This window comes from Centroberyx gerrardi, chromosome 15, assembly GCF_048128805.1.
Source record: "Centroberyx gerrardi isolate f3 chromosome 15, fCenGer3.hap1.cur.20231027, whole genome shotgun sequence".
In the NCBI taxonomy this organism is placed as follows: Eukaryota; Metazoa; Chordata; class Actinopteri; order Beryciformes; family Berycidae; genus Centroberyx; species Centroberyx gerrardi.
The window spans coordinates 21,496,099-21,521,296 of NC_136011.1; the positions used below are offsets into that span (position 1 = coordinate 21,496,099).

The following is a 25,198-nucleotide window of genomic DNA, read 5'->3' on the forward strand; positions in this document are numbered from 1 at the left end:
GGGTGAATTCACAATTTATTGCTGTTAAAATTACAGGCCTTGGGTGTCAGTCTTGTCCAAGCCATTTTCATTCAATGGGAGCACTAAAATTTAAGATGAAACCTTTTGTGTTGTGCTCAAATGTTTTTTTTGTTTGAAGATATGAATTACTACCAAAATTTCAACAGGTGCCAATACTGGTAATGGAATCTGTACCAAGGACCTAATCTTACCAGTGCAGGGAGGAAAATTTGTTGGGAGAAATGACGGGCCCTGGGATGAAGCTTGCTATTTTGAATCTCTGCTCATCTTAATCACTTGAATTTATCAATAAGCGAGGGTTAATTCCATAGACATGATTCCTAACAAAAGGCAAAACAGGAGGGTCATTGCAACAGAGGCAATTCCAAGTATTCATAGAACGTGTTTTCTAGATCCAATTGCCAATCTGAAAACTTTAAAATAAAGCTAGATTCACAAGTTTAATGCCAGGGTCACATTTAATTGGAAAACTTATCAAATAACAAATGCATACAAATGTTACGAATGGAGGATAGTGGTAGTAAATGCACTTGGTACAAATTCATCATGGGAGAGAAAACAAAAACCAACGGTGGTCTCTTTAACAGTCGTGTTAATGTTGGGTGGCACTAACAGACAGCAGCTGTGGTGCAGAATGCAGGTGGAGCTACAAATCACTGATACCTTGCTTTCTCACTCCTCGACTCCCAAAAAGCACATTGGCAATGATGGCAGTGTTACTTGCACTTACTCTGTTCCTTGCAGTTTAACTCTGGTAAGTGAGAGGTTGCAGAGGAAAGGCTGCATAATCTAGCTAGCAGTTTTTGCATTTCTATTCCCTTCATCTGACTGTTTCAATGTGCTTGTGGCAAGACCAGGAGGAGATGCAACAACGCATGAAAATAGTTTTAACCTGTCGCTGAAATGCCTCTTTTCCTCCTGACACTGTCGATCTTCTGTTGTCAGCAGGAATGTTCAACATAAACAGCACTGTTCAGTCTAAAAGCTCCATTACTCCTCCTTTGGGGTTAAACCATGTTCCTGACCCAATAAAAACCAGCTCAACCAGTCATGGAGTTTGAATGAAACTGTGAAACTTTTTTTTCTTTCAACACTTCCTTGATCTGCAAGCAAGTCTATGAGACCAAAGAAAGGTTGAGAGAAAAAATGTAGCTTTTTAAATAAGGGTCACTTTTTAAAATCGCAACAGATTCAGCCTTGGAAATATGCTTGATGAGTCTGACCTTGACCCACTGGCACTGAATCATCTGGACCTTAAGAACTGGGATGAAATGTCAAGTCCCTGGTACCCCAAGTCCCATAATCACTCACTAGAACCTTCCCCATTCACAGTTATAAAGATATGAGAAGATGTTGATACTGCATCACCAGCTAGCATTGGTACAGTGCTACACAAGCGTGTTTGAAGAGAAAACGTGGCTAGCAAGGCTTCCATGTCTCCAACACAAATTAATTCAGATCTAGACAACTGTCTAGGGAGAAGGTGCTAAGGCTTGAGACTCCTGAGTAGTGTGTGCACTGAATGGACCAACAGCTCAGGTTTGTGACCCAGTTAAAAAAAAAAAACAAAAAAAAAAAAAAAGACGTGGGGCTGCATCGTAAAGAGACCACTAAATTCTTAAAGCCACTGAAATACACACAAAACTCCAGACATCCTCAAAAGGTTGGCTGCAAAAATGATTTTACTGCAGTTTTAATACATGTTATTTTTAAAACCAGCATTTGCAACTTCTTTGCATTTTACAATGAATCAAATGAATTGGATTGAAAGGGTGAACAGTGACCCCACCTTTTTGTGCAACAACAACAAAAAAATACACAGGTAGGTAGGTATATCTCTCCCCTTTTTAAAATCAGATCAGGGGCAAATGATTAAAAAGAAAAAAAAAAAAACATCTGTACAGTACTTTTTAACAAAGTCATGAAATACAGGATTTCTGGCTAACGCAGTCCTGTGTGAGAGCGTGTGTATTGTGTTGTGTGTGCGCCTCGGCCAAACTGACGCCCTGGCTTTCAACGGTCGAGTCCTGCTCCTCTGGAACTAAGCCTCACATCGACTGCTGCGTTCTCTTTCTGGTACATTTTGTCATTTGCTACCTCCCTTGTCTCTCACCATTTTCCTATAATTCATCTATGTTGCCTAGATCCCTCCGTTCCCAACACAAATGAACAGTTCTGTGGTAGGGCAACACACACTGGTTCAGCCAGTCAAGCTTTCTATAACTATGACGGCTAGTCCTGCTAGCCTGACTGGCTTGCTGGATAGTTCATACACTGGCTGGTTGTGTTCTGACTTCCTCCTCTGTCTGCGGAGCTCATTGGTTTAGGTTCAAGGAGGATGGAAGGGAGAGTTCAAAAGAGGACGCGCAAGGGGTAGGATGATGTAGTGCCGCAGCTTCCTAGCTGCTGTTGCTATAGCAACAGAGCAGAATTGGGAATCGCCTTGGCACTTTGTTGTTACCGTTGCAGCCTCTCTGGTCCACAAGTAGCCAGGTGGTTGAGGAGAAGGTTGTTCAGAAGGTGTTCAGAACAGGGAGAGAAGGAGAGCATGTGGAGGGAGGGATGAGTTAGCAAAGGGTCTGTGTGTCTCTCCTCAGAGGGAGAGGAGGGAAGGAGAAGCTTTCGGACTCTCCTGGAGGAGGCTGTTGAGCAGGGTGGTAGAAGGAAGAGGTAATGTCGAGGGGTTGAACGAGCAGATAGATCTGTCTTTCTTTCCAGTAGAAGAGGAGAGAAGGTCTCCATCTCTTTCCACTGAGGGAGGAGAGAGGAGCAGAGATCAGGAGTAAGGGAGTGAAGTGGGAGCCTGTCTGTCTGTCTCCTCAGTGAGACTAGGACAGTGATTGACAGGTGGCACGAGCAGGCCAAGGACCAATGAGACGACCAGAGGAGGGAGGAAGGGAGGGACTCAATGTCCGTCCACAACGACCGAACAGAGGAGAAAAAGCCTTAAGAGCCCAGGCGGGGCCGTTTCCTTGGAGACTGCTCTTCCTCCTCGTCTTCCTCCTCTTCGTCTTCATCGTCAGGATAGTCCACCAGACCCACCAGACCAGTCTAAGGAGGGAGACAAGAAAAGAAACATTTAGATTGATAGAAAAATGCCTACATACACACAGTACAAACAAGCCAACAGTAAACGCTTAAGGTGTTGCTACAATCATCCATTCCATTTTCTACAGGTGCCGTCTCTGTCTGACATGATCAGCACTCATCTCTACTCTGACGATTGGTTGGCTGCAGGAATAAATAAGTCTTGCTTCTAGGGATTTAACAAAAGTTTGTGACATTTCGTGATACAAAATTTTGACAATATGCATCGTGGAGGTGAAATAATGTTCATAATTCAGCTGTGGTCTGATATCTAAGAAACAACACACAGAATCGCTTCTCTCTTTTGCATTGTTTGACACTACACAGTGCAAGGCTAGTAAGTTTTAGCTTGGGTTATCACACTTCCATTGAGGCCAGCTGGACCAGCTGTGTAGATGAAGTGACAAGATGGACTGTAATTGATGATGCTCTATCAAGTTTTAAGTGTGCTATGTCTCTCTTCCAGTTTATCTGCTCTTACGTTTTATTTAAACTGCCATTAAAAAGATCTTAAAGGTTTAAATCAAACCTCTACAGTGTTTCCCACAGGTTGTTAGTTTACTCGGAGGCATCAGGAGAGGGGGCTATTGATGAGTTGTTATTGACGTTTCATTTAGCGAGCACAGTAACTCATTTTTTCAGGAATTTAAGTCTCTCAATCAGGTATACGCTAATGGCAACACTGGCTGACTATTACACTTCCATCTGATTATTGAGGCTACGGTCTCTCCATTCAGCTTGTTTTGGCTCAGATACACCGCGACTCGAAGCAGTGCAGATGTACTGCATCATAGGTGCAATAAATTATGGTCATTATAACCAACACGCTTTAGGCACTTGGCAGCATTAAATCTTGATTGTTTAAAAATGACACCTGAAATGAATCCAAAACAAAACATTTATTTGGCGGGCTGTTAATTGACTTGGGTGAGTCGCCCAAATATTAACATTGTATGGGAAACACTGCCGTAGGAATTGTCTTCATTCAGATTTGGTTCAAAATATTGTGATGATACTGAAACGAACCATTGATGCTGAATCCATTATTACATCACTATTTGCTGTACACTAGTTTAGTGGTCTAGCCCATCAATCTCACACTCCAAACAAACCACACGTATTTAAAACATGGGTAATGTTGAATCGCTGTGACACACTGTCAAGGATGTTAGCAAACAGCTGAGTCTTGTGAGTTAGGATCCCGGCAGGATTTGATCTAGACTTCAGAGCGACATTTGTAGAGATACCTTGACTACTGGCGTGGCGGGCAGAGCAGCTGTCTTGACTGAGGAAGTTGAACTGTTGTTGTTGTTTGGAGTGACGGGTGGCGAGGCGGGTGGGATTGCGGCAGCTTTCCCGTTGTTGTTGGCACCGTTGGCTCCATTGGCGGCTCCTGCAGGAACAGAGAACGTAAAAGTCAAAGCTTCTTGAGGGGCTGCTGCATTCTGAGAAGGGCTCTTTAATACAGATAAATACACAAGTCAGTAATGATAGAGTGGCATACCTTTTTTGGCCTCCATGTACTTGCCGTAGCTGTCGGAGAAGTCGTCCTCCATCCGGCTCTTCTCCACAGCCTCTCCATCATCGTCATCTTCATCATCATTGAACCACATCTCCTCGTCCTCGTCCAATGACCGTGCGTCCCGACGATATCTACAGAAAAACAAAAATACAGATTAATACACTGTAATCCAAGGTCTTTTCATTAGGACACGTCTATAGACAAATGGTTTCCTTCATGTACAAGAAACTTAGACCTTTACCTGATGATTCACGTCTTGTCTTCATACTAGTTGCTGGTTATTTCAATATAGTGTGAACACCTAGAATTGGAATTTCCTTCCTCAAAACCAATTCTCAGTCAACTAATACCTCAAAGTTCTCACTCCATGGTGCAAGTCTTCTTTCTACCTGCCTACATTACAGCACAATGAAAGACCCAAGTTCAAGCTTCTTACAGTTGTGGTTTTTATTGGTTAATATCCAAACTCAAAGCTCACATCAGCCACTAGATGGCAACATCATCTCTGGTTGTATCAGACAAGAAGGGAAGCCTATCAAACCTTTCTAGCAGCCAGGTAAGGCTGACCTCAATTGTTTACAGTCAGCGGAGGAACACCATACTACGGTTGCAATCATAACGTTCTCAATGATTTGACCCTGGTCTGACCAATCAGCCCACTGACCTGTTGAGTCTCTGACTCTGCCTGTCCTTCTCCTGCTCGTACCGGCCTTTCAGGCCCTTGAAGGTCTGGACGTACTCGATGGATTCAAGTGCTTTGTAGAAGTTGTCCACAATGTGAGCTATGAGAGACTTAATGTCCTCCTGGAAAGAGAAGGCATTGTGGAAAACGATTCAAACAACAATCCCCTTTCAGTGCCACGTTCCCAGTGGGACTGCAGGTCCCAATGGTCTATGCCAGTCTCACGCTATGTAAATGAAACCTTTTAATATAGGTCAGGTTTGTGTGTCTACTTACCACTTTAATGAACTCGAAGAGCTCTATGATGGCTGAGTTGAGGAGGTTGTATCGGGTGCCGTTGTCTAGCAGGGCATTGATGACAGGCTCAAACAGGTTCCCTTTGATGATGTAGCGGTTGTAGTACTCATCCTTCAGACCTATGATCCTGCGCATGAAACGCAGGGCACCTTGGGGAAAAAAAAAAAGACAAGAACAGACTGAATGAAGGGCTTACAAAGCTGCTTTTGGGTTTAGTTCTATGAAGAAAAACAGTGCTGGAGGTACTCTTTGCTATGGGTTTGCCCATACAAAGATCCAAAGCACTCTTATGGTTAAAAGGTCTTCTGGGTTTTCCCACTGAATGGGATAAAAGTTAGGCATTGCTTCTGTCTAGATCACAACAAACAAACTTGTGAACAAAAACTACAGTCCAGAAAGTATGACATACGCTTACACAGAATGCACACTAAGAGAAGGAAAGGCAAACCACCAGAAAGGACAGGTAAAATTCTATCAACTAGGCGTGTGTGTGTGTGTACGTCTGTGTGTGGACTTACAAAGAGCAAGAAAGGTGTGTTTTGAGTTCATGAGCACCAGCACTCTCCTGAGCAGGTCTTTGTTCATGATGTAGGTCTTGATGTGATAGGTGTGATGCTCCACACAGAAGGTCAGCAGCTCCAGGATCAACGCCAGCAGCTGAGCTGTCTGGAAGTTGTCTGCACAACCAAACACAACATTTCATTTAACAAAACTTAAAATTTGGTGAGAATGGGACAAGTCACATTGACAACAGCTTAAAGTCCAGATTTTTTTTGGAGCAAAAGTCAAGCTAAATACAATTTTTGTTATACAATTTGAAGTGAGTGTGCAATCAACCCTAGGACTTGGAAACTCTGCAAAAACTCTAAGCATGATGCAGAAGATCACAGACTAGTAACATTAACAACTACTTTAAACAAATGCTGGTGAGCATAATTTTTATTTCACGCATCACTGGTGGGTGCGGATTCTTTATAAAATTAAAATGCAATTTTAGCATGCGCATGTAAGCTGGTTGATGAGTTGTGTGACACGTACCTGGACAGACTGGGTTGATCTTAGTTGAGCCCTCCTGCAGATCTGAAAGGCCAGGCCAAACACATGAAAATCAGTCATATCATCTATACATCTCACAATTTGATAGTCCCAAACACTCAGGTTCATTAAAACGCTCTCCCCTGCTCACCTTTTGAGCTCTTATCATGGGCAGTGTTGGCCAGTAGTGGGGCAGTCAGGACATGCATGCAGTACTTGTAGAAGAAACTCAGAAACTCTGTCTTCTCGGTTTTCTGATAGGGGACAAATCACACGTCAAATGCCATGAGAAGTGTATGATGTTGTAATGTTGTAGTGGGCAACCTGGGGTTTGCAATTTACCAGTTGTCACAGTTTGCCTAGTAGTCAGGATGATTTTGTGGGGGGAGAAATAACTTACGACATACAGCCCACTCAGTGTTTAACAGTTATCCAGTCATACTGAGCCTTGCATGGTTACAAGTTTGACTGAAGTTAGACAACTCCCAGCCCTTTTGCTCAGCAACACCTAACTTTTTTTTTTGTGGACTGGTCTCTGGTCTTTTTAATGGAGGTATGAGTCATAGGCATGAGAGCAAAGTGTTGAGGGTTGCATGAGTAATAACTATAATTCAATAGTAAATGTTACGGATGGTGAAGCAGGAGCGAAAATTCCTTTCACACTCCAGAATACTCTTCAGAATATTTTGAATGCAGTCAGTCAACAGGTGGGTAAGTAGCCAGGGGAAAATGTTGTCAGCTGTTTCATAAGTTAATTTTTTAATGATCTCAGATTTGAATACAAATTGCTATGTTTCGTCCCACATAGGCAGAATTTATACTTTATTATGACTATGAAATATATCTATCACACGCTTGCATAATTCTAGTAATCAGCTTGACTGATAGCTCACCTCGGCCTAGCCAAGGAAAAGTAGATCTCATCCCAAAAAAAGTTGCCCACCTCTGTAGTAGTAGGTTCGAAATCAGTGTGTGAGGAACATAAATATGACAAATATTAAGTGCGTGTGTGACTGTGTGTGTTGGTCCTACTGACATTGGTGGGAGCCAGCATGTTCTCCGGGTCGATGAGCGTCCTGAGCAGGCCCATCAGCTGGACGGCCCCTCCTAACTCTGGGTCTGAGTCACAAATCATCTGCTTGATCACCACATTAATCAACAGAACATCCTGGGACACGATAAAACACACACACACACACACACAGGAAGATAAAGTCAGTATCATACAGTTCATCAGTCTTGCCGTCAGAGCACATAGAATCATGTGGGCAAAGCTTGAGAAAGACAAGCACTCACACACATACATGATAACAAAGCCAATCTGGTGGTTAGGTTTCACCTCAATTGCAAGGTGCTTAGGAGCCGCACCTCTATAAGAGCCGGGCAGTGTGTGCATTTGTTTATTACTTCGTTTGTGTGTGTAACACTTTTTGCCATGAGCAGTGCTTAGGGACATTACAGTATGCATCGTTTAGGCTATGCAGAGTCATAAAAGCTCTGTGGGAGGGCTTTTATACATCCAAGCACCGCTTGTTCAGAGTGATGTTGAGATACTCACGTCATGTTTTGTTTTGTTGTTGTTTGCTTGCTTGTTTTGTTTATTTAGTTTCTTCCCCATTCGTTATGTCTATGTCATCCCTGCTGTGTCTGTACACTGTCTATGCATGAAAAATTCAATAAAAAAACACATTGACTAAAAAAAAGATACTCACGTCATCTGTCTGCTGTGGCTCCTGCATGACAAACTCTCTGACCATGGAGGGGCTGAACTCCACCAGGTAAGAGAATATGTCTGTAGCTGCTGCCCTCACCTGCAGGTCGTCCATTCCCTAAGCACGAGAGAGGGTGAAGCAAAATAGGAGTTGGAGACTAGTGAGAATAGTGTACTTGAGCGAATTTTACAACGTACAATCTTTTCCACAACTATTCAGCATCCACGAGCAAAAACAAAAAATGAATCAGTATCTCAAACAGAAGAAGAGTTTGCCTTTTTTAACAACAATTTAGATATTCATATTGAAGCAGCGGACGAGACATACCATGACTATTTCCAGAGCAGGTAGAATGCCTAGATTTGCCAGAGTTTTGAAGAAAGCATCCCTGTTTTGTGGTTGCAACGTTTGTGAAAAAGCACAGAATTCTTTGAAAAAGTTCACCTGTAAAGTAGAGAAGAAACACAAACTTAATGTGAGGTGGAGAAATTCAGTTCTGGTTCAGTCTCAGACATGGTCCCCTTCTCTGTTTCAGGGCTTGAGGCAGTTCCAAAGTGCAAAATGGCTTTTATTTCGATGTATATAATTTAATTTTAGTTTAGGGTCAGCTCGACTAGGTGTTGCAGATTAAGAAAGCTTCTTAAGTTGTTTCGAGGGAGACTTGAATGATGCAACCAACTCATTTTGGAAAGATGATGTACCATGTTCAAAATCAATAAAGATATGTGATACAAAAAAAAAAGAATGCTTCTTATTTGGTTGCATATACCATGATATAGAGACAATTGCTGTCAATTGACCAGCACTGCAAGTGTCAATTCAGTCTGGAATTGTAATCATGTTTTTGTGTGAGCTGAACAATAAGGCCAAATGTTGAATTTTCATTGCATTTTAAATTTTCTAGTTGTGGGGACACAGCTAGAAACTGCAGAGGGACACTAAAATGAATGCAAAGGAAACACTGATTACATATTGGGGTGGGGGCTGGGTGATTGGGTGATGCTTTTAAAAAAAATGTTTTTAACAGCAGGGGACAAATTTCAGTTTCAGCAGTGGGCTGATGCTGCTGAATGAATGTAAAAAGTGCTCACTACAAGACGATGGATAAAGAGGAAGTCAAGATGATGACCATTGTTTGACTTACAAGCTCTCTCCTTTTACTGTCCTCTGTGGCTTCATCTGTGAGCTGTGCAAAGACCTCTGTTAGGAACTTCTCATCCTCCTGTGGCATAGGGAAAGCAGGGTTAGCAAACCAAGACACAAAACTAGTCAAGGCTAAAATAACTGTAATGAAAGTTTTGCTGGTATAGCTCCATAATACACAATCAAAGCCGTTGAACTGTTCCTATAGTCCTGACAGAGATATACAAACGTATAATACATGTCTCTCAGAGATAATAATTAGCACCAATATACAATCATTGGATTTAACGTATAATAAAGTGGATGGACTAAAAAGGCACCGTCTGCATGATAATAACAGTATGGTGTAATCATTATTCATATTGCTTCAAGAAAGTTCCATGTTGACAAAGCTTTTTTTTTTTAATATCTTACAGTTTGATATATTGTAAACAAAATGTTGACAATGGGTCAATATATCAGTTTACACAGCTTCATTCACACACTTTATATAAAAATCAATAAAAAAACCAAGGCCCCCAGAGTAGCAACAAGCATTGTCGAGCAATTCATTGATGACAACAATGGTACAGCTAGATTAGCACAACCCTGATCTATTTCAACAAGATTCCTACTATTGTAAACAACACTTGGCTTGATCATTGGCAAGGCAGAGTAAAACTTCATCCTCAAAACAATGCATTTTCCACATGCTATAATGTTTCATATTTATCTAAAGAACATAAAGTCAACAGTGGAAGTTCACAGATCATTTTACAGATGGTGCCAACATGTAAGTTGTGTTATTATTGTCCAACTGCTTTTTGTGCTACTCAGACAACATATTTTTATGAATGAAAAACCAAAAACATCAACACTGGGCAGGTGTTCATTTGCCCAGGTTTGCTTGAATAATGCCTGTAAATCACACACACACTGTATTATGAGTTGCGTTACATTTATCAAACAAACTGGCAACACATTCTGAAATAGACACCATCCTGTTCAACTCAGTGAAAATCGGATGGGAAAGAAAGCCATCTGACAATACATGTATATTATAGGTGTACAGTGATGCAATGATGTTAAAATAAAACTAAACCTGTTGGCGATATAGGCTACATGTTTAGGACAGCCACTTAAACAGTTCATACTTGATGGCAAAAGTACTTCTCTGGTTCCAAGTTACTCGGTTTGCATCCTTACCTGCAGCATGCTGACAATCTCCACCTTGTTGAAGAAGATGAAGGAGGTGAGTGTGGAGAGGAAGTTCTCCTCGAAGACGGACGGCGTGGGCAGGATGATGTCCTGGATGTACTGCACCCGGTAGGTCTGGTGGATTTTCTGCCGCAGCTCCGAGTCCGTGATAGGGATCACCTCCTTAAACTTGGCTGTCTTGGTAAGGAACTCCCGATGCCGTTTAGGCTGAACCAGCGCAGGGTCGTACTCCAGGCAGCCCACCACATCCATGATACAGTCGTCAGAGAACATCACCTCGAACAGGGCGGCTTTATTGAGGAACAAGACGCCCCGGACAATTTCATACAGGTGGTGCAGGCCTTCCCTGTTGTCCAGGTCCTCGCATACCTGGAAGAGCCCCAGGAGCTTCTTGATGTAGCCCTCACTCATCAGGGCCAGAGCAAGTTTTTCCCTGCGGATGGGCGAGGAGAGGACAGAGGTAACCAGATCGGCAATCTCCTCCAGTCGGCTCAGCTCACAGGCAGGGAGCTCCACCAGGTGGCTCGTCTCAGGCATCTCCTCAAAGCGCTCCTCCTCCGACTCATCGATGGGGTCCTGGGTGATCTCCAGAGCAGGATCCTTCCCCTGCACCTGGGGAAAACACAATTGATAGACACACAAGAAGAAGAATTTGACTAGCAGTATGAACAGTATGTACTGCATCTTGCCTACATGCCAGATGAGTTAGTGCCAACTAAATTTCAGCACCCACCCACCAGTGCCACTTTAGATATTTTTGTGCTCCCCAGCAAGCAAATCTTTTCTGCCATTCCTTGGCCATAATGGGACACTACAAATATATGAGCTTCATAAACCTCAATCTTTTAAAAAACTGCACAGACAAACCAAGTGAAACTGGGTTTACTTTACCTGGCAAATCTTCTCCCAGATCTCATCACAGCCAGCCTTTTCCTGGAAACTTAGAGCCAAGTCATAATTCTCTGCTTCTGACCAGACAATCAGTGTGTCCTGCGAGAGGGAGAAAGAAACAGCAAACTGTTAACAAAGTGATGCTCCTGAACATATTCACAGGACACACTCACGCACGCACATATATACACACACACAAAATGACATCTCACATATAGCCAAACACATACAGATGAGCTCTTTAATGCATGGAAAATCTATTAGTTTGGTAGCATAACCCCTGTAAGAATGAGCTTTACTTAGTCTGGGCTATGCAAGTGAAGGCGTATTGCTCACTTGTGTTCACTTAATTCATATGTCCAGTTTTACTGGTAATTTGAGTCATGACACACAGGTTTGCTGGTATTGTGATTAGGGGAGTTGTGTAATTGCCCATTATTTGTTTCCGGTGGTCTGAGGCCAGATAATGAATTTCCATTGTCTACATTTTTCTAGCAGTAGCTGCAATTTTCCAGCACTGACTGGTCAGCTATCACTGCTGAATGAATAAATATGAAACACTGAGTTCGTTTAAGTATTGTGAATATAAACTCCCCCAGGACAATGAAAAAAGTGTCCATCAGCATGCCTTCTGTACCTCTCCAGAGACAAGAAAGAAACTGTGTACTTACTTGTTGTTTCTGATATGCAGTATTTGGACTGATCTTCGACTCCAATAGCAGCGAGCCTAGAAGACAAAGACCGAGTTTAAATAACTGTCAAACTTGTGTCACTGATCACAAACCGACGAACACCGTTTGCTGAATGCTAACGGTACAACTAACTGTTAAGGAAATACATTGTCTATTAGTCAACCTAGCGCAAAGCTTTCAAGTAAACAATGTGAAAAGCTGAATATAGTTTATAACTAAATACAACTTAAAACCTCCAACAACCGGGTCTTACTACCTAGCCTATTTTCCCTACTTTAGTTTGAGTTATCTGTACATAAACACATAACGATTTTCTATCTAGTAATGTAATCAGCAAGTTTTGTAAAGAGCAGACTTTGAGGCCCCCATGCTAGCTAACGTTAGATCACGCAACGTTAGCTAACTGTTACCTGCTAAACTCGCTGTCTAACAGACGAGCTTGCTAGCGCTAACTGATCAGCTAAGCTAACAGTGATCTCTTGCGTAAGGACAAAGCAGCAAGTAGTTACCGTAACAGATTAAAACCGTTAGCTCCCGATGCCACACCACATTAAAAACCAAGTCTAACAGCCTGAACAAGTAAACAAATTAGCCAATTAATGCATTCTGACTAAAACAACCAGGGGTTAACGTTAGCAGGCTAACGTTAGCCAATGTAACATCAGTGTGGCTAGGCTAACTGGGAACTTACCGTCCGATTCGGCCCGAACTAATAATGATATTCCCTTCAGCCGTTCAACAAACGTAGACGAGACGTGCCCGGTACCCCGGTCGTCCCATTGCCGGTCTTCATTCAGCGTATATACTTTCACTCGCCGCCGAGTGTCCGACATGGTTAACCGAGTCGGAGCTAGCAGGCTAGCTAGCTGCTAACAAGCTATCACTTCACCCTGTCTAGTGTTTTCCTATCCTCGAGCTGTTAACTTTGTTTCTACCCGCATGTTCCAGACATACGTCTGAGTGTAGTTCACAATAGCAGTAAGAAAAATGTTAACGGCTATTTCATAAACATATTACGTTCAGAATGTTTAACAATCCCACAGAAGGCCTAATATCAAACAGTAAAATTCACAGAGAACACAACAACTCCGACGGCCTCTTTGCTAACGTCCACAGACCGCCATCTTGTAATCCGATCTTGTGTTCTTTTTCTTCTTCAACGTCAATCAAGCGCTAACCGCCGCGGGGTCTCCTCAGAGGGGCTACGGATACCGACGAGTATGGTTGGGGGGGCATACCATCCACTGCGGTTTTGTTGCGCGTTACACAACTACAAGTTGTTATGCAAATTGTGGACTTTAGACTGTTAAGTCTTTGTATCGCAATGTATTGTATATGCCCCTATCTCACATTGTTACAGTATAACCAACCGGCTCATAATTCTGTATTCTCTCGTCATTCCACTCTATATTGCTCTACTGTTAACTGTTAAAAGACCAAAAAACAATATAGTTTTCTTTATCGGAATAGTTGTGAATAATTACACTCTATAAAAGCAACTATTAACTGTTTTATTTACAGATATTGACACACATATAAAAGTAAGCACAACATTGATGGAATATTAAAAAATATAACTTATAATAGTACATTTCCAAGAATTTTCTTTGCATTCTTAGTCTATATCCTGACAGCTCAAAAGACACATTGCCACTTTGTTGAAAGCAAATATATGTTAGAGCCATACCACAAGGTACAGTATCAGTCATATACTTAGGTGAATAACAAAACCATTGTTAGGTTGAACAGTGCGTGCCATGTAAAATGTGCTAGAAGCTAGATAATGGTGTAAATTGAAAGAAATAGGAAGTCTCTTGTAATGTTATTCTGACTGAAAGATGCTAACTGAGGTGGCAAGTACACAGAAATGAAGATATTCAACCCCAATTTGAAAACAAATGAAGACTTTAATCCTGAAATTAAAAAAAAACAACAGCACTTCAACAGAATATTAAAATGTGTTTCTCCTGCCTATTAGTCTCCAGCTGTGGGGGAACACTTCTCAGTTGGTGCACAGGTCCATGGCAGCACAGTGACAGCAGGGCATTGTCTTTAATGAGCTGCAGTTCAGTCCATACCCACAGCAACAGAGCGAACTTCTGTATGTACAACACTGGTTCTGTTTGTGACAAGTTCTGATGTTCTGGGTTTGGGAGATTTCTTTACAGCACTGCTGCGCCAACAGTTAACGGGGCAAAGTTTTACGGCAGCATCCACTCAATGTTAATCCATTTTTGTGGCAACGCCAGAATTTGGCCCAACACCGGATCGGCATGTCAGGAGTCGGTGCCGGTCGCTTGGCTGTTGCCTGTTTCCATGGTGATGCTCTGTTTCTCACTTAGCGTCTTGACAATGGTTGCTGCAGGAGATTGGAGCACCTTCCGTGAAAGCCTCATTCTGCCGTCTGTTGGGTCCCGTCCAAAGTACTTGACCTGTTGGCAGAGGTCCAGGCAGAGACAAGCAGTCCAGAATGTAAACAAGGGGTCAACAATCAAGGTCAAGAAGCTACTTTTGACAATTCTGTCTACAGTTACTGATACTTACCTGTATCTGTTGTCCCACCTCTAAACCCAAAGCACTTGGATGTTTGATCTAAAAGAAAAACAGACAGATTGAATGTTTTGTATTCAGGGATTTTCAGAGTCATTTCCCCAAAGTAATAGAGAACCAATACAATTTGTACCCAGTAAATACACATAAAGAGCACTCTGATTTCTTTACCCATTTCATACACCATGTACACACAACAGACCCAAGTCAAATAACTTTTATGGTTTTTCTTAGCTTTCTTAGGTAAGGCAAGGCAAGGCAGGTTTATTTATATAGCACATTTCATGCACAACGGCAATTCAAAGTGCTTTACATAAATAAAATAAAAATAAAGAGATGATGAAGAGAGGTGCCAGATTTTTGGCACATGGGACAGCAGGATTAGTGCCAGAAACTTTACACAATCAACAAAGTATTAGTAGTAGTAGCAGTTTTCGGTGATATCTTAACTCATGCCATCTTAATTGTCTTGAAGCAGAAAAGAGAATGTTTGGCAACCACAATTTGATTAAGGTCTAATATGTACAGTTAACACATACACACACACGAAGACATGGACACGCAAAAACACGCAGATGCAGATTTACTAACCCGTTTGTGGTCCAGCTGTGAGTTGTGCAGCAGGACAGCACTCATATTGGGATAGAGTTTCACCATGACACCAATGTCCCTGAAGAAGAGGGAGACGAGGACTTTAGGAGTTGTTTGGACACTACATGTGTCTTACTCATTTATATATTTCAGAGTGTGATTTGTCTGACTACTGAGATCATGGATTTAGATCATCTTAGAAAGTATGTTTAAACTTTAGTGTTAATGACTGCAATCAATAAAGGTTGTGTAAATGACACAAGGCAACGGTTTACCTTATCTCAGTGATGGTGGCGGTGTAGACAGCACCAAACTCCAGCTGCTGTTCTTGCTGCAGGAGAAAACACACAGACACAGACACAGACACACACACACACACACACACACACACACAGATCAATGTAAGACTTTAAACTGTCTCGTACTGATTGTAGTAATTTCCTTTCACAGTCTTTTCCATTTTTTATGGTTTTGGGTTCAACAGTGTGAAAGGGATTTGTTAAATGTGCAGAAATCCAGAAGCTCAGAGACTCACATCATCTTTGCAGATGTCACTGATGAACTCCTGAGCTTCATTCATGGCTCCTGGCGTCGGAGCGAACACAGAGAAGGTCTCCTCATCCACCTGGTTTATTGTCACACCTCAAGAAAGAAAAACAAAATCTGTTGCAATTTCAACATTCTCCCAAGGAGCTTGTATTGTGTGGCAGACTAAAAAAAGAAAAGAAAGTGACGCTTGCTTAGTGCCACACCAATAACCATCCACAATAACTGGAAGGTTTTCTAACAATGAGATTTGCTGTACTGGACATACTCATTTTGAATGTCTCTCACTAATCTGTATCCCTCAAATAATTCCTACTATCGTAAATATAAAAATGCAGCCCACCTTCTTTTAATTAAAGAGAAAAAGCGCTGCTAATTGGTATATAAACCCAAAATGTACAGGATTTTAGAGTACTTGAATGTTACCCGTTTGAGCTTGCAGCCTGCGAAGGTTGTAGCCCCCCGGGCCGACGAAGCGAGCTCGTCTGGAGACAGGCACCCGGACGCTCTCTACAGGGAAAACAAAAGTCAAACACATCCGAACAGAAGACAACCTGTCCATACTTTCCACTTTCCTAAAATGCACAAGCTCAAATAAACATTCAAACACAAAGCTTACCAACAACAGGTCCGTTCTCCTTCCTAGTCGCCCTTGGTTTTGTTATACTTTTGTTCATGATGCCCAAGATCTCCTTCTTTGCCACTGGAACAGTCATATTGAAATGACAATCAAACCAACTCTAAATACACTAATTTTCTTCTTCTGTGTAAAATGTTCAAAGTTCGGCTGTCGTTTGGGCTTACCTGTGGCCTGTTGGATAGCCTCCATGACCAGCTTCAGGGGTAAACCTGAAATCTTCACATCAGCCTAGAGGTCAGAGAAAGGTCATGTGAAGTTGTGTAGAAATATGGACTGATGGAATAGGAAAAATAGGAAAAATAGTCTTTCGTGGATAAATCAGTATGGGTCACCCAGTAACATTTTGAGACAATAGCATTTCCTCTTTGCCTGTTCTCAAACTTTGTCCCTACAGGCCACCGTACGCTCTCTCTGACTGTGAGCCAATCATTCAGAGCGAGACAATCATTCTTTATCAAATAGGCTCCTGATTGGCTGCTTGTTACAGTGGCTCTACAGTGGTAGCAGTAACAGTTCATAATGAATTAGAAACTTGATTCATTGTATAAGTGAGTGAGGAAGTTTAAAATTAAAACTCAAAATCTGCTCTTGTCTGTTTATTTATTGTTTCACGCAGCACTTGATTCTACACACAAAATAGCATTGAAAAGGGGTAGAGTGACATATTTCTATGTAAAATGTATGTTAATTGTTTTGGCCGGAAAAAATATTCTTGGCAGGTACATTTATTTAGTTTACCAGCCATTTGCGAGACAAATGTTCAGCCAAAAAATAAATTTCCAACACTGGCTATGGATGATAAGGCATAGTACAGTACCTGTAAGGCGTTGATACCCCTGCTTGTTCCTGCCAATTTGAAGTCCATGTCTCCGAGGTAATCCTCTATTCCCTGTTTAGAAAAGAAATATATTCAACTCATATAAGAAATATTCAACTCATATTCAACATCTCCACTATGACAGCTAAGTGACAGGAATTGCTCTTTCTGTCGTTTGATGATGAGAAACTGTTGACCACGATCACAGCACAAGCTGTACGTACCAGAATGTCAGTGAGTAATCTGTAGTCTTGGATCTCGGTAGGTTTCTCTGGGTTGGGTTTGGAGATGAGGCCGATGGCGACTCCTGCCACAGCAGAGGAGATGGGCACACCTGGGGGAAACAGATTTGGACATTTCAGCCACCAGAAGCTTCACACACTTCTGCACAACAGCACCTCACTAAATGTGAATAAAAACACTGAATCAGAACCTGATTCTAGCCATCTTGTAATGATGATGTATATTTGCTTTGAGTTGCCTGAGATTGTAATGAGAAGAAAAAGAAAACCTATATGGTAGAACCTTGTTTTGGCTCTGCTCTACATGTCTAACATGCACTTGATATTCTGTAATAGTTCTATCAGCAAAGATAGTTTAACTACTACACACAAACAATAGAATATACATTTTTGCATTGTTCATTTTTAAACACTTATGCTTGTTTCCTAGACTAGTCAGTTTGGTTCAGATGTGCCAATACTGACATTGGTATTGGATAGCAGATATTAAAATTACTGAATACAATGTGTAATACAATGTGTAATACACTGTAATACAATGACATTTTGAAAATTTCCTGTTCTGTTTCTGTTATGATAAAATTATTTGACTGTTCGAGATTTGTTAGATTATTTGAAAATCAAAATAATATATAGCTGAAGCCAGATAGTTGAGGAAAAGTACTGGATGTGAGGAATATTTCTTATCAGCCAATACTTAAACTTCAGTTCATGCAAACATTATCAGCAGTGAAAGGGCATTTTGGTGCCCGTATCCCTACTCCAGTACCTGCATCCATCAGGGCCAGGCTGCCTCCACACGCTGAAGCCATCGACGAGGAGCCTGAGAGGAAGAGAAAAGAGGTGGAGTGATGGAGAGGAAGACAAAGGCAGGAAAAGATTACAAAAAAAGAAAGGGAAAAGGAAGGAGAGAAACAACACAGTCAGCAGATCAAACACGGTAACCCCATGTTCCTGTCTGAGGCATCCCCCACCAGGCAATAAACAAATGTCCTGTGGCGATGCGTTCCCAGTCTGAGGAACTCACCGTTTGACTCCAGCACCTCAGCTGTGACTCTGATGGTGAACGGGAATTCTTTAGGAATGACCGGTCTCAGAGCCTTCTCAGCCAGGGCGCCTGGAAATGAGCACGCACACACACACACACACACACACACACACACACACAATAATTATACATTGGCCTGGTCCATTGTCCTGGTGGAAGACATGGGCAGATATAAAATGCAGGTTGAAGAGACGTGAAGTTTAACGAATACAAACCATGACCGAGCTCTCTCCTGTTTATTCCTCCCATCTTGCCAATCTCATTGGTCGCATATGGAGGGAACTGAAATTAAGGGCAAAGGTCATTTAAGTTCATGTCACAAACCAAAGGATATAGGATTATCTTCTTATACTTTGAAAAGGAAAACAGGATTTTACTCACTTCATAATGGAGCATGAAGTTTTTATCTTTGATGCCACTGTTGCAAGAAAATGAATGGGAGACCTGGGTTAAATTGTATTTTCAAATACTTTTTAGGCTTTATTTTAGGCTATGTAGGTGCCAGATTGGTGGGGTTTGCCACATAGGACAATACAATGCGTGCCAGAGCATTTAGAAATAACAGGAAAATAATTGAAATTGAATGTACTTTGATCTGATAACTGAGAAGTGTGACTGCCTAACCTGACACCATCTGACTGTCCTGATGCGGTGAACACTATGAATGGAAACACTATGTGGTTTCACGTGTGTGTGAATATGAGTGCTAACTTTACCTCAGAGCTGTGGTGATGATATCCGCTTTGATACTGGATTCCAGTGAATCAAACGTGACGCTGCACAGCACCTACAGGAAAAGGGAGAAGATGAGGTTGAAGCTACATCAGTTAAAATACTACTGTGGCTTTTTTACTACACTCTAAAATCAGTGTTTTTCAGTTGATAAGGATTTTATTGAGCCCCTAGACAGACAACCAAGACAGACTCCTAGTCAGAACTGTGACCCTGCAGTGCATATATGACTAAATTACTACTTCTTACTAATTACAAATTCTTCCATTGTGTCTCCCATTGTGTAAATTGTCAAACCTAAAATGAAGTCTCTTTCAAAATGGCAAAGAGGGCAGAAAACAGCCACAAATGTCCTTCAATCCCTTATAATAAGATTTGAGCACAATAGTATTGTTGTTTTGTAAAATTCTACATTCAAAGTAAGGTTTGGTTTGTGGCCTTCATCATGCGCTGGACCTGCCTGTGTTTGTCCTCTCTGGAACAGAGCTGAGCCATGGAGTGGTTTGAAGATGTCCACATCACAGGAGATGTCCCTCAAAGCAGTCAACTCTCTCCCATCACACCTAATACACACACACACACACACACACACACACACAGGTACAAGTACAAATACACACACAAACATTAACACGCACACAAATGAAAACAGAAACGATTATACACAAAATCCAATTTTTGCATCAGCTGCATGGACGCAAAATCCTCTCATGAGAATCCACGTTCTGTAAGCCACAGATTGATCTTACCTCCTGTACTCATTAAGCACCAGACTGCGGAAGATGTCTTTGGACACAGTGTTGAAGGATTCAATGATCTCAAAGTGCTCAGCTTGAGGGAATTTCTCTGTACGTGGAAGACATGAATGCACACTGTTTAGGAAAGGAATCACACAGACTCAGGAATCTAATGAATAATATACTGTAACTATTTGTCAGTAAAGGAGATTAAACTTAGTTTGGCTGCATGAAACCAATTTATTACAATTATAAAATGGATGCACAAATATTAGAGAAACCTGCTCCTTTGCATAAAATACAATGATCTAATAAATCCAGGTGAAAGCTATGATCTCTTAATGATTTCACCCAATAAATCCATTTAGTCATGAGGGGAAATGTAGCTGAAGGGGGGAAAACAGGTTCAAGGAGGATTTTTATGCCTTGAGACAATTGTGAAATGGATCATGCAAAAGGGGGTGCAACTCAATACTGATAAGGTGGTTTTAATATTCTTTTCATGTGACATAAATATTGAGCATGATCTACCTTTCACGGCTTCCTCCGTTTCTAGTCGAATTTTGTTGATAGCGTCATCTCTTGAAATCTGAGAAAAGATTATTATTATTAATGAAGAAACAAGGTAGTCTTCGGAAATGAAACTTCAAAATGAAAAAAATGAAACTTTCCCAGAAGTAACAGACTAAATGAGACTTCACTGACTCCGGCTGCTTTTACTCCACAATGCATCCTCAACAGAAAACTGAATACTCACTTAGATGGATGCAAAATGACTACTACAGAATGGCCACATGAGCTGTGGTGTCAACAGAAAGCTAAAGTGTGGAGATGTCTTTAAGTCATGATATGGGTTAACAGAGGTCATGACTTACCTTATCATGAGTGTAGTCAGTGAAAACAGCATAGATCCTGTCTGAGGCTAATCTGCATGTAGGAAAAGCAAAAACAAGCCATCACAAATGTTCATCCATAAAAATAATGAATGCTATTTTTTTTGTCACATAACCATGGGAAGTCAAGATTGATGCTTCAAATATCTAAGAAAAGAAATGTAATGAGCGTTCAAGTTAGCATATCTTGCAAGTAGTGCTTTTCTTTAGGTGCTGTAGGTAAACTGAAGCACATATGAAGTACTTACAAACCCATTATTGAATATATTTCTGCCTTAGTCTAACTTACAGACAATTTTAGTCAGGGAAAAGGCCCTGGAAGATTTATTTTAGCCTGTAACTTGATTGATTCATTCTTTTACTCACCCACCACATATTGATTTTCCAAACGAACTCACTAACATATTAATAGCAGTTCCTGGGTTGCATATGCACATCCCTTTTCATTGATCTCCCTAGCCTGTCACCATCATTAATAACCCAAGAACTTATGGAAAACGCTGTTTCCTCAGCGGTCTTACTGTCGCACATGCTCCACCATGTCAGCCGGGACGGAGAAGATCTTGACCGGGGTGCGCTTGGTGACCTTCTGCTCTCGCGCCAGCTGCTGGATGGCCTGTATGATCTGCTGGGTGTGTTTGACTCCCACCTTCACCGCGTGGCAGAAGTCCTGCTGCAGCACGTTCTCCGCCGACGCCTCAATCATCACTGACAGCCACAGAGACACATTACAGACGAGTGTTGTATGATGCAGTTATGGTGTTATCCTCTTTACATCTGATGTTTAGTTTAGTTAGTTTCATTTCATTTAGCTGCACAGTGATGAAAAATCAATGATAAATAAAACAGAGAGAAGAGAGGCCAATTAATAATCTGTGCCACCGAGATGAAAAACACAAGTACAGACTCTATACAGTCCCATGGCACATTCATGGTGAACACATAGACCTAATTAATTTGCAGTTTATTAGCTGTGACCTCAGCTCTCTGGCTACCTAGTTGATGAGCTGCGTAATAACTGATGGATTAAATAATAACTTGTCAAAATGTAATTAAATGTCCCTTTAAATGGATGAAAATGTAATAAAACCTGTTAATGTAATATAAGTAAGTAATTAGATGGACAAATGTTATTGCATTGTCTGTCAGTTATTACATTATTATCTGTTGCCTTAATCTCTTCTATGGAGAATAGATTAGGCTAATTGGCTTGTTAGCAAACGTCAGTAACTAAACTGTTAGCAACTGTTTGTATATATAGCTTATAGCATATGACATACATGCTATAAGCACTAATGCACAGTTAAATGACTCTTTATGTAATTGCAGGTCTTTCAGTGTTGGAAGTAAATAAACACCTGAGCTCCTATTGGAAGATTTACAGTGTCTGTTAACTTACCCACTTGACTGCTGGGGGCTCCAGCCACAATCAGGTTGAGAGTGCTGTTCGCCATCTCCGCCCTTGTGGGGTTGATCACCATCTCTCCATCCACCAGGCCCACACGCACAGCACCTGCACAACACACACAAACACATGAGTCGATCCAAGCTAAAGTTAAACTATTATACTACAACTTCCCTACTATGACATTGAACAGACATGTGAAAGCTGAGGTTTAAGGTCAGGAAATCAGTTCATTTGAGACTGGCTTGTGTGTTCCTCACCAATGGGTCCATTCCAGGGGATGTCAGACAGGGCCAGAGCAGCAGAAGCTTTTAGGAAAGAAAAGGTTGTTTTTAGCAAGAAAAACTGCAACAAACTATACTGATTCCACAATGACATGGTTGGCTGAGATCTGACTCACCTCCGTTGATAGCCAACACATCTGGATCGTTGACACCGTCAACAGCTAGCAGGTTACACAGGATCTGCAGCGCACACAGACACACACACAGAGAAGATGGAGGTAGAAATACACACATTTCATCTTTGCTCAAAAGCCAAAGGGGGTCATAAAATCATAAAAGTAGGAAAATTTATTACTGCATAAAGGTAAAGTATTGTAAAACTGAACTGACCTGAGTGTCATAGAAGTAACCAGAAGGAAAAAGGGGTCTAATTGACCGATCTGAGAAACAGAGAAAACAGGAGAGACTGTTAGTTAAAATATTCATAACAACGGCATTAACACTACAACATCAGCACGGAGACCTGCTACACCAAAGACCGTTTTGGGGCTAAATATCACAAGCTACAAGCTTATCAGCTCACCTATGAGTCTGCTGGTGAGGATCTCGTTGTCGGTGGTGCCCAGCTCTCGTCTCAGGTAGTTAGTGGGGATCCGACCTGCAGCAGCTGCCTTCTGCCTGTAGTCCACCTGTCAGTCAAAGCAGACATTCACCAGACAGCCCAGACACAAGTTCCCTTACTGCACCTTAGCACTGAGGTCACCATACCCACAAGATCATCTTACAGCATTGACTTCGAAGTCACAAACTACTGATGGTGACATTTATCAATTTAGCGATGCTTCTGTCTAACTCTCCATCCTGCTTTTATTTATAACATGACTATGGACTAGCTCTTATGAATGGCATTCTGTAAAATCCCTGCGAACACAATAAACTACACAAGAATTCAAAAAAACAGGGATTGTTGGTCAGAGAACGTACCACAAGAGGCATGAACTGAGACGGAGAGGGCTTGGTTTTGCTCACAGCAGTCACCATCACAGAGGTATCCCCCAGCTTCAGAGAGAGAAAGAAATGGTACAGTTTACATAAAGATAATAACGTTTCACATGGACTTTTCTAGCAAGAATGAAAAACAGCACAGTGCAGCTGAGACTGGATTGCTTTCTATATAAGCTGGAGAGGTTGAAGAGACGTTTGATTTAGACAGATTAAAAGAGAGTTGCAGTAGTGTGAGCAAGAGGAAAACATAAAGTGTGAATGACTTTTTGTCTGATTGCTGAATGACAACAACAGCTCGGCAAAACAGGACTGCACAACTCTCTTTACCTGAAGATCAAAGGTAAGGTCAGCATCAAAAATGACTCCTCCTGGGAGCTGGCTTTATATTAGAAGTACTTATATTAGCACTAGATAACAAACTCTAGTTCTTGTAATTGGTCAGCAATAAATAGTGTTACTATACTTCTAGTCAACTGTACCAATTATTTTGTACACTGGGTCAACATGTCTGTACCTGGACTACAGCAGATCCATCAGCAAATCTGGCAAACCTCCCTGAAGAGATCTCCAGTTTCCTACAAGGGAAAGGCCACAACATGTCACATTATCTGAGATATAACACTTATGTCATACAGTATATCCGTGTGTGTGTGTGTGTGTGTGTGTGTGTGTGTGTGTGTTACAGCTACATTAGTGATGATCAGCATTTCATAGAAACTTTGACAGCAGGCATCGAAGCCACTACAAGTAAAGCTACAATCTTACTATTAATAAAACGGTCTTGTTCGTAAAAATAACGCACTAATTGCAAAAGAAAAACACTGCTGAGAAATTGCAGTGAACCATGGAAGCTGAGAATGTCAACTCACTTCTCCCCCAGGTCCACTCCCACTCTCCGTGCAGCTGCGTGGCTGCTGTAAACACTGCTGTGACACAGACGGACCTGCAGGCGGGCGAGCGAAGGCCCAAGTCGGAGTAAATGTCTCATCTCTAACAACACGAAAATAAAAGTCTAGTGTTTTGTTTTGTTTTTTTTGGTCTGGGAACAGTGTGTCTTCACACAGTAGCTCCGCGCATGGGGGCTTCCATGACAGTTCGTCACATGTACGGAAGTACGTAGCGAAGCAGCGTCTTCTGATTGGACAAGGCTTTTGTGTAACTTCAAATGTGTCCCCGCATCCTCCACAACGGTTCCGCTTTATCTGTTTTACATTTTATTGTCATAGCCACAAAATGATAGTGATATAATTCGTCTATGAGAATATTTCTCAAATCTAAAGCACCTTAAGCAACAAACGTAAGCACAGGAATTGACCATTTGAGACATTTTCACTCAAAGCAAACGAGATGCAACTTGAAACCCTCACCACTAGGTGTCAGCATCACCTCACAAAGAAGCATCTTCCGGCGTACAAGGGTAGAGCAAGTAAAGTGTGTTAATTTATAAATCGATTTCATTTTAATTTCCCTTCTATTCTATTCAGTGTGA

The 25,198-nt window shown here is 41.5% G+C and overlaps 2 protein-coding genes across 2 annotated transcripts; both read right to left on the bottom strand.

Moving 5' to 3' along the window:
• Positions 1 to 460: 460 nt before the first annotated feature.
• Positions 461 to 13,406, bottom strand: ppp4r3b (protein phosphatase 4, regulatory subunit 3B). Its single transcript, XM_071900070.2, has 16 exons — positions 12,971 to 13,406; positions 12,259 to 12,314; positions 11,588 to 11,686; positions 10,685 to 11,308; positions 9,501 to 9,578; positions 8,684 to 8,800; positions 8,357 to 8,473; positions 7,681 to 7,812; positions 6,796 to 6,898; positions 6,648 to 6,689; positions 6,128 to 6,286; positions 5,589 to 5,758; positions 5,295 to 5,434; positions 4,613 to 4,761; positions 4,356 to 4,501; positions 461 to 3,072 (listed from the first exon to the last, which is right to left on the bottom strand). Exons 1-16 carry the CDS (start codon positions 13,110 to 13,112, stop codon positions 2,968 to 2,970), a joined length of 2,379 nt encoding a protein of 792 aa, XP_071756171.1. The 5' UTR covers positions 13,113 to 13,406; the 3' UTR covers positions 461 to 2,967.
• Positions 13,407 to 13,814: 408 nt separating this feature from the next.
• pnpt1 (polyribonucleotide nucleotidyltransferase 1) lies at positions 13,815 to 24,790 on the bottom strand. The gene is made up of 28 exons (XM_071900063.2): positions 24,579 to 24,790; positions 24,224 to 24,284; positions 23,689 to 23,763; positions 23,288 to 23,393; positions 23,095 to 23,144; positions 22,881 to 22,944; positions 22,741 to 22,788; positions 22,475 to 22,588; positions 21,597 to 21,783; positions 21,058 to 21,109; positions 20,714 to 20,771; positions 20,195 to 20,291; positions 19,906 to 20,008; positions 19,430 to 19,500; positions 19,095 to 19,131; positions 18,929 to 18,995; positions 18,693 to 18,782; positions 18,435 to 18,488; positions 17,648 to 17,757; positions 17,424 to 17,495; positions 16,771 to 16,834; positions 16,586 to 16,669; positions 16,393 to 16,476; positions 15,956 to 16,062; positions 15,696 to 15,751; positions 15,421 to 15,499; positions 14,824 to 14,871; positions 13,815 to 14,711 (listed from the first exon to the last, which is right to left on the bottom strand). Exons 1-28 carry the CDS (start codon positions 24,695 to 24,697, stop codon positions 14,556 to 14,558), a joined length of 2,313 nt encoding a protein of 770 aa, XP_071756164.2. The 5' UTR covers positions 24,698 to 24,790; the 3' UTR covers positions 13,815 to 14,555.
• Positions 24,791 to 25,198: the final 408 nt, after the last annotated feature.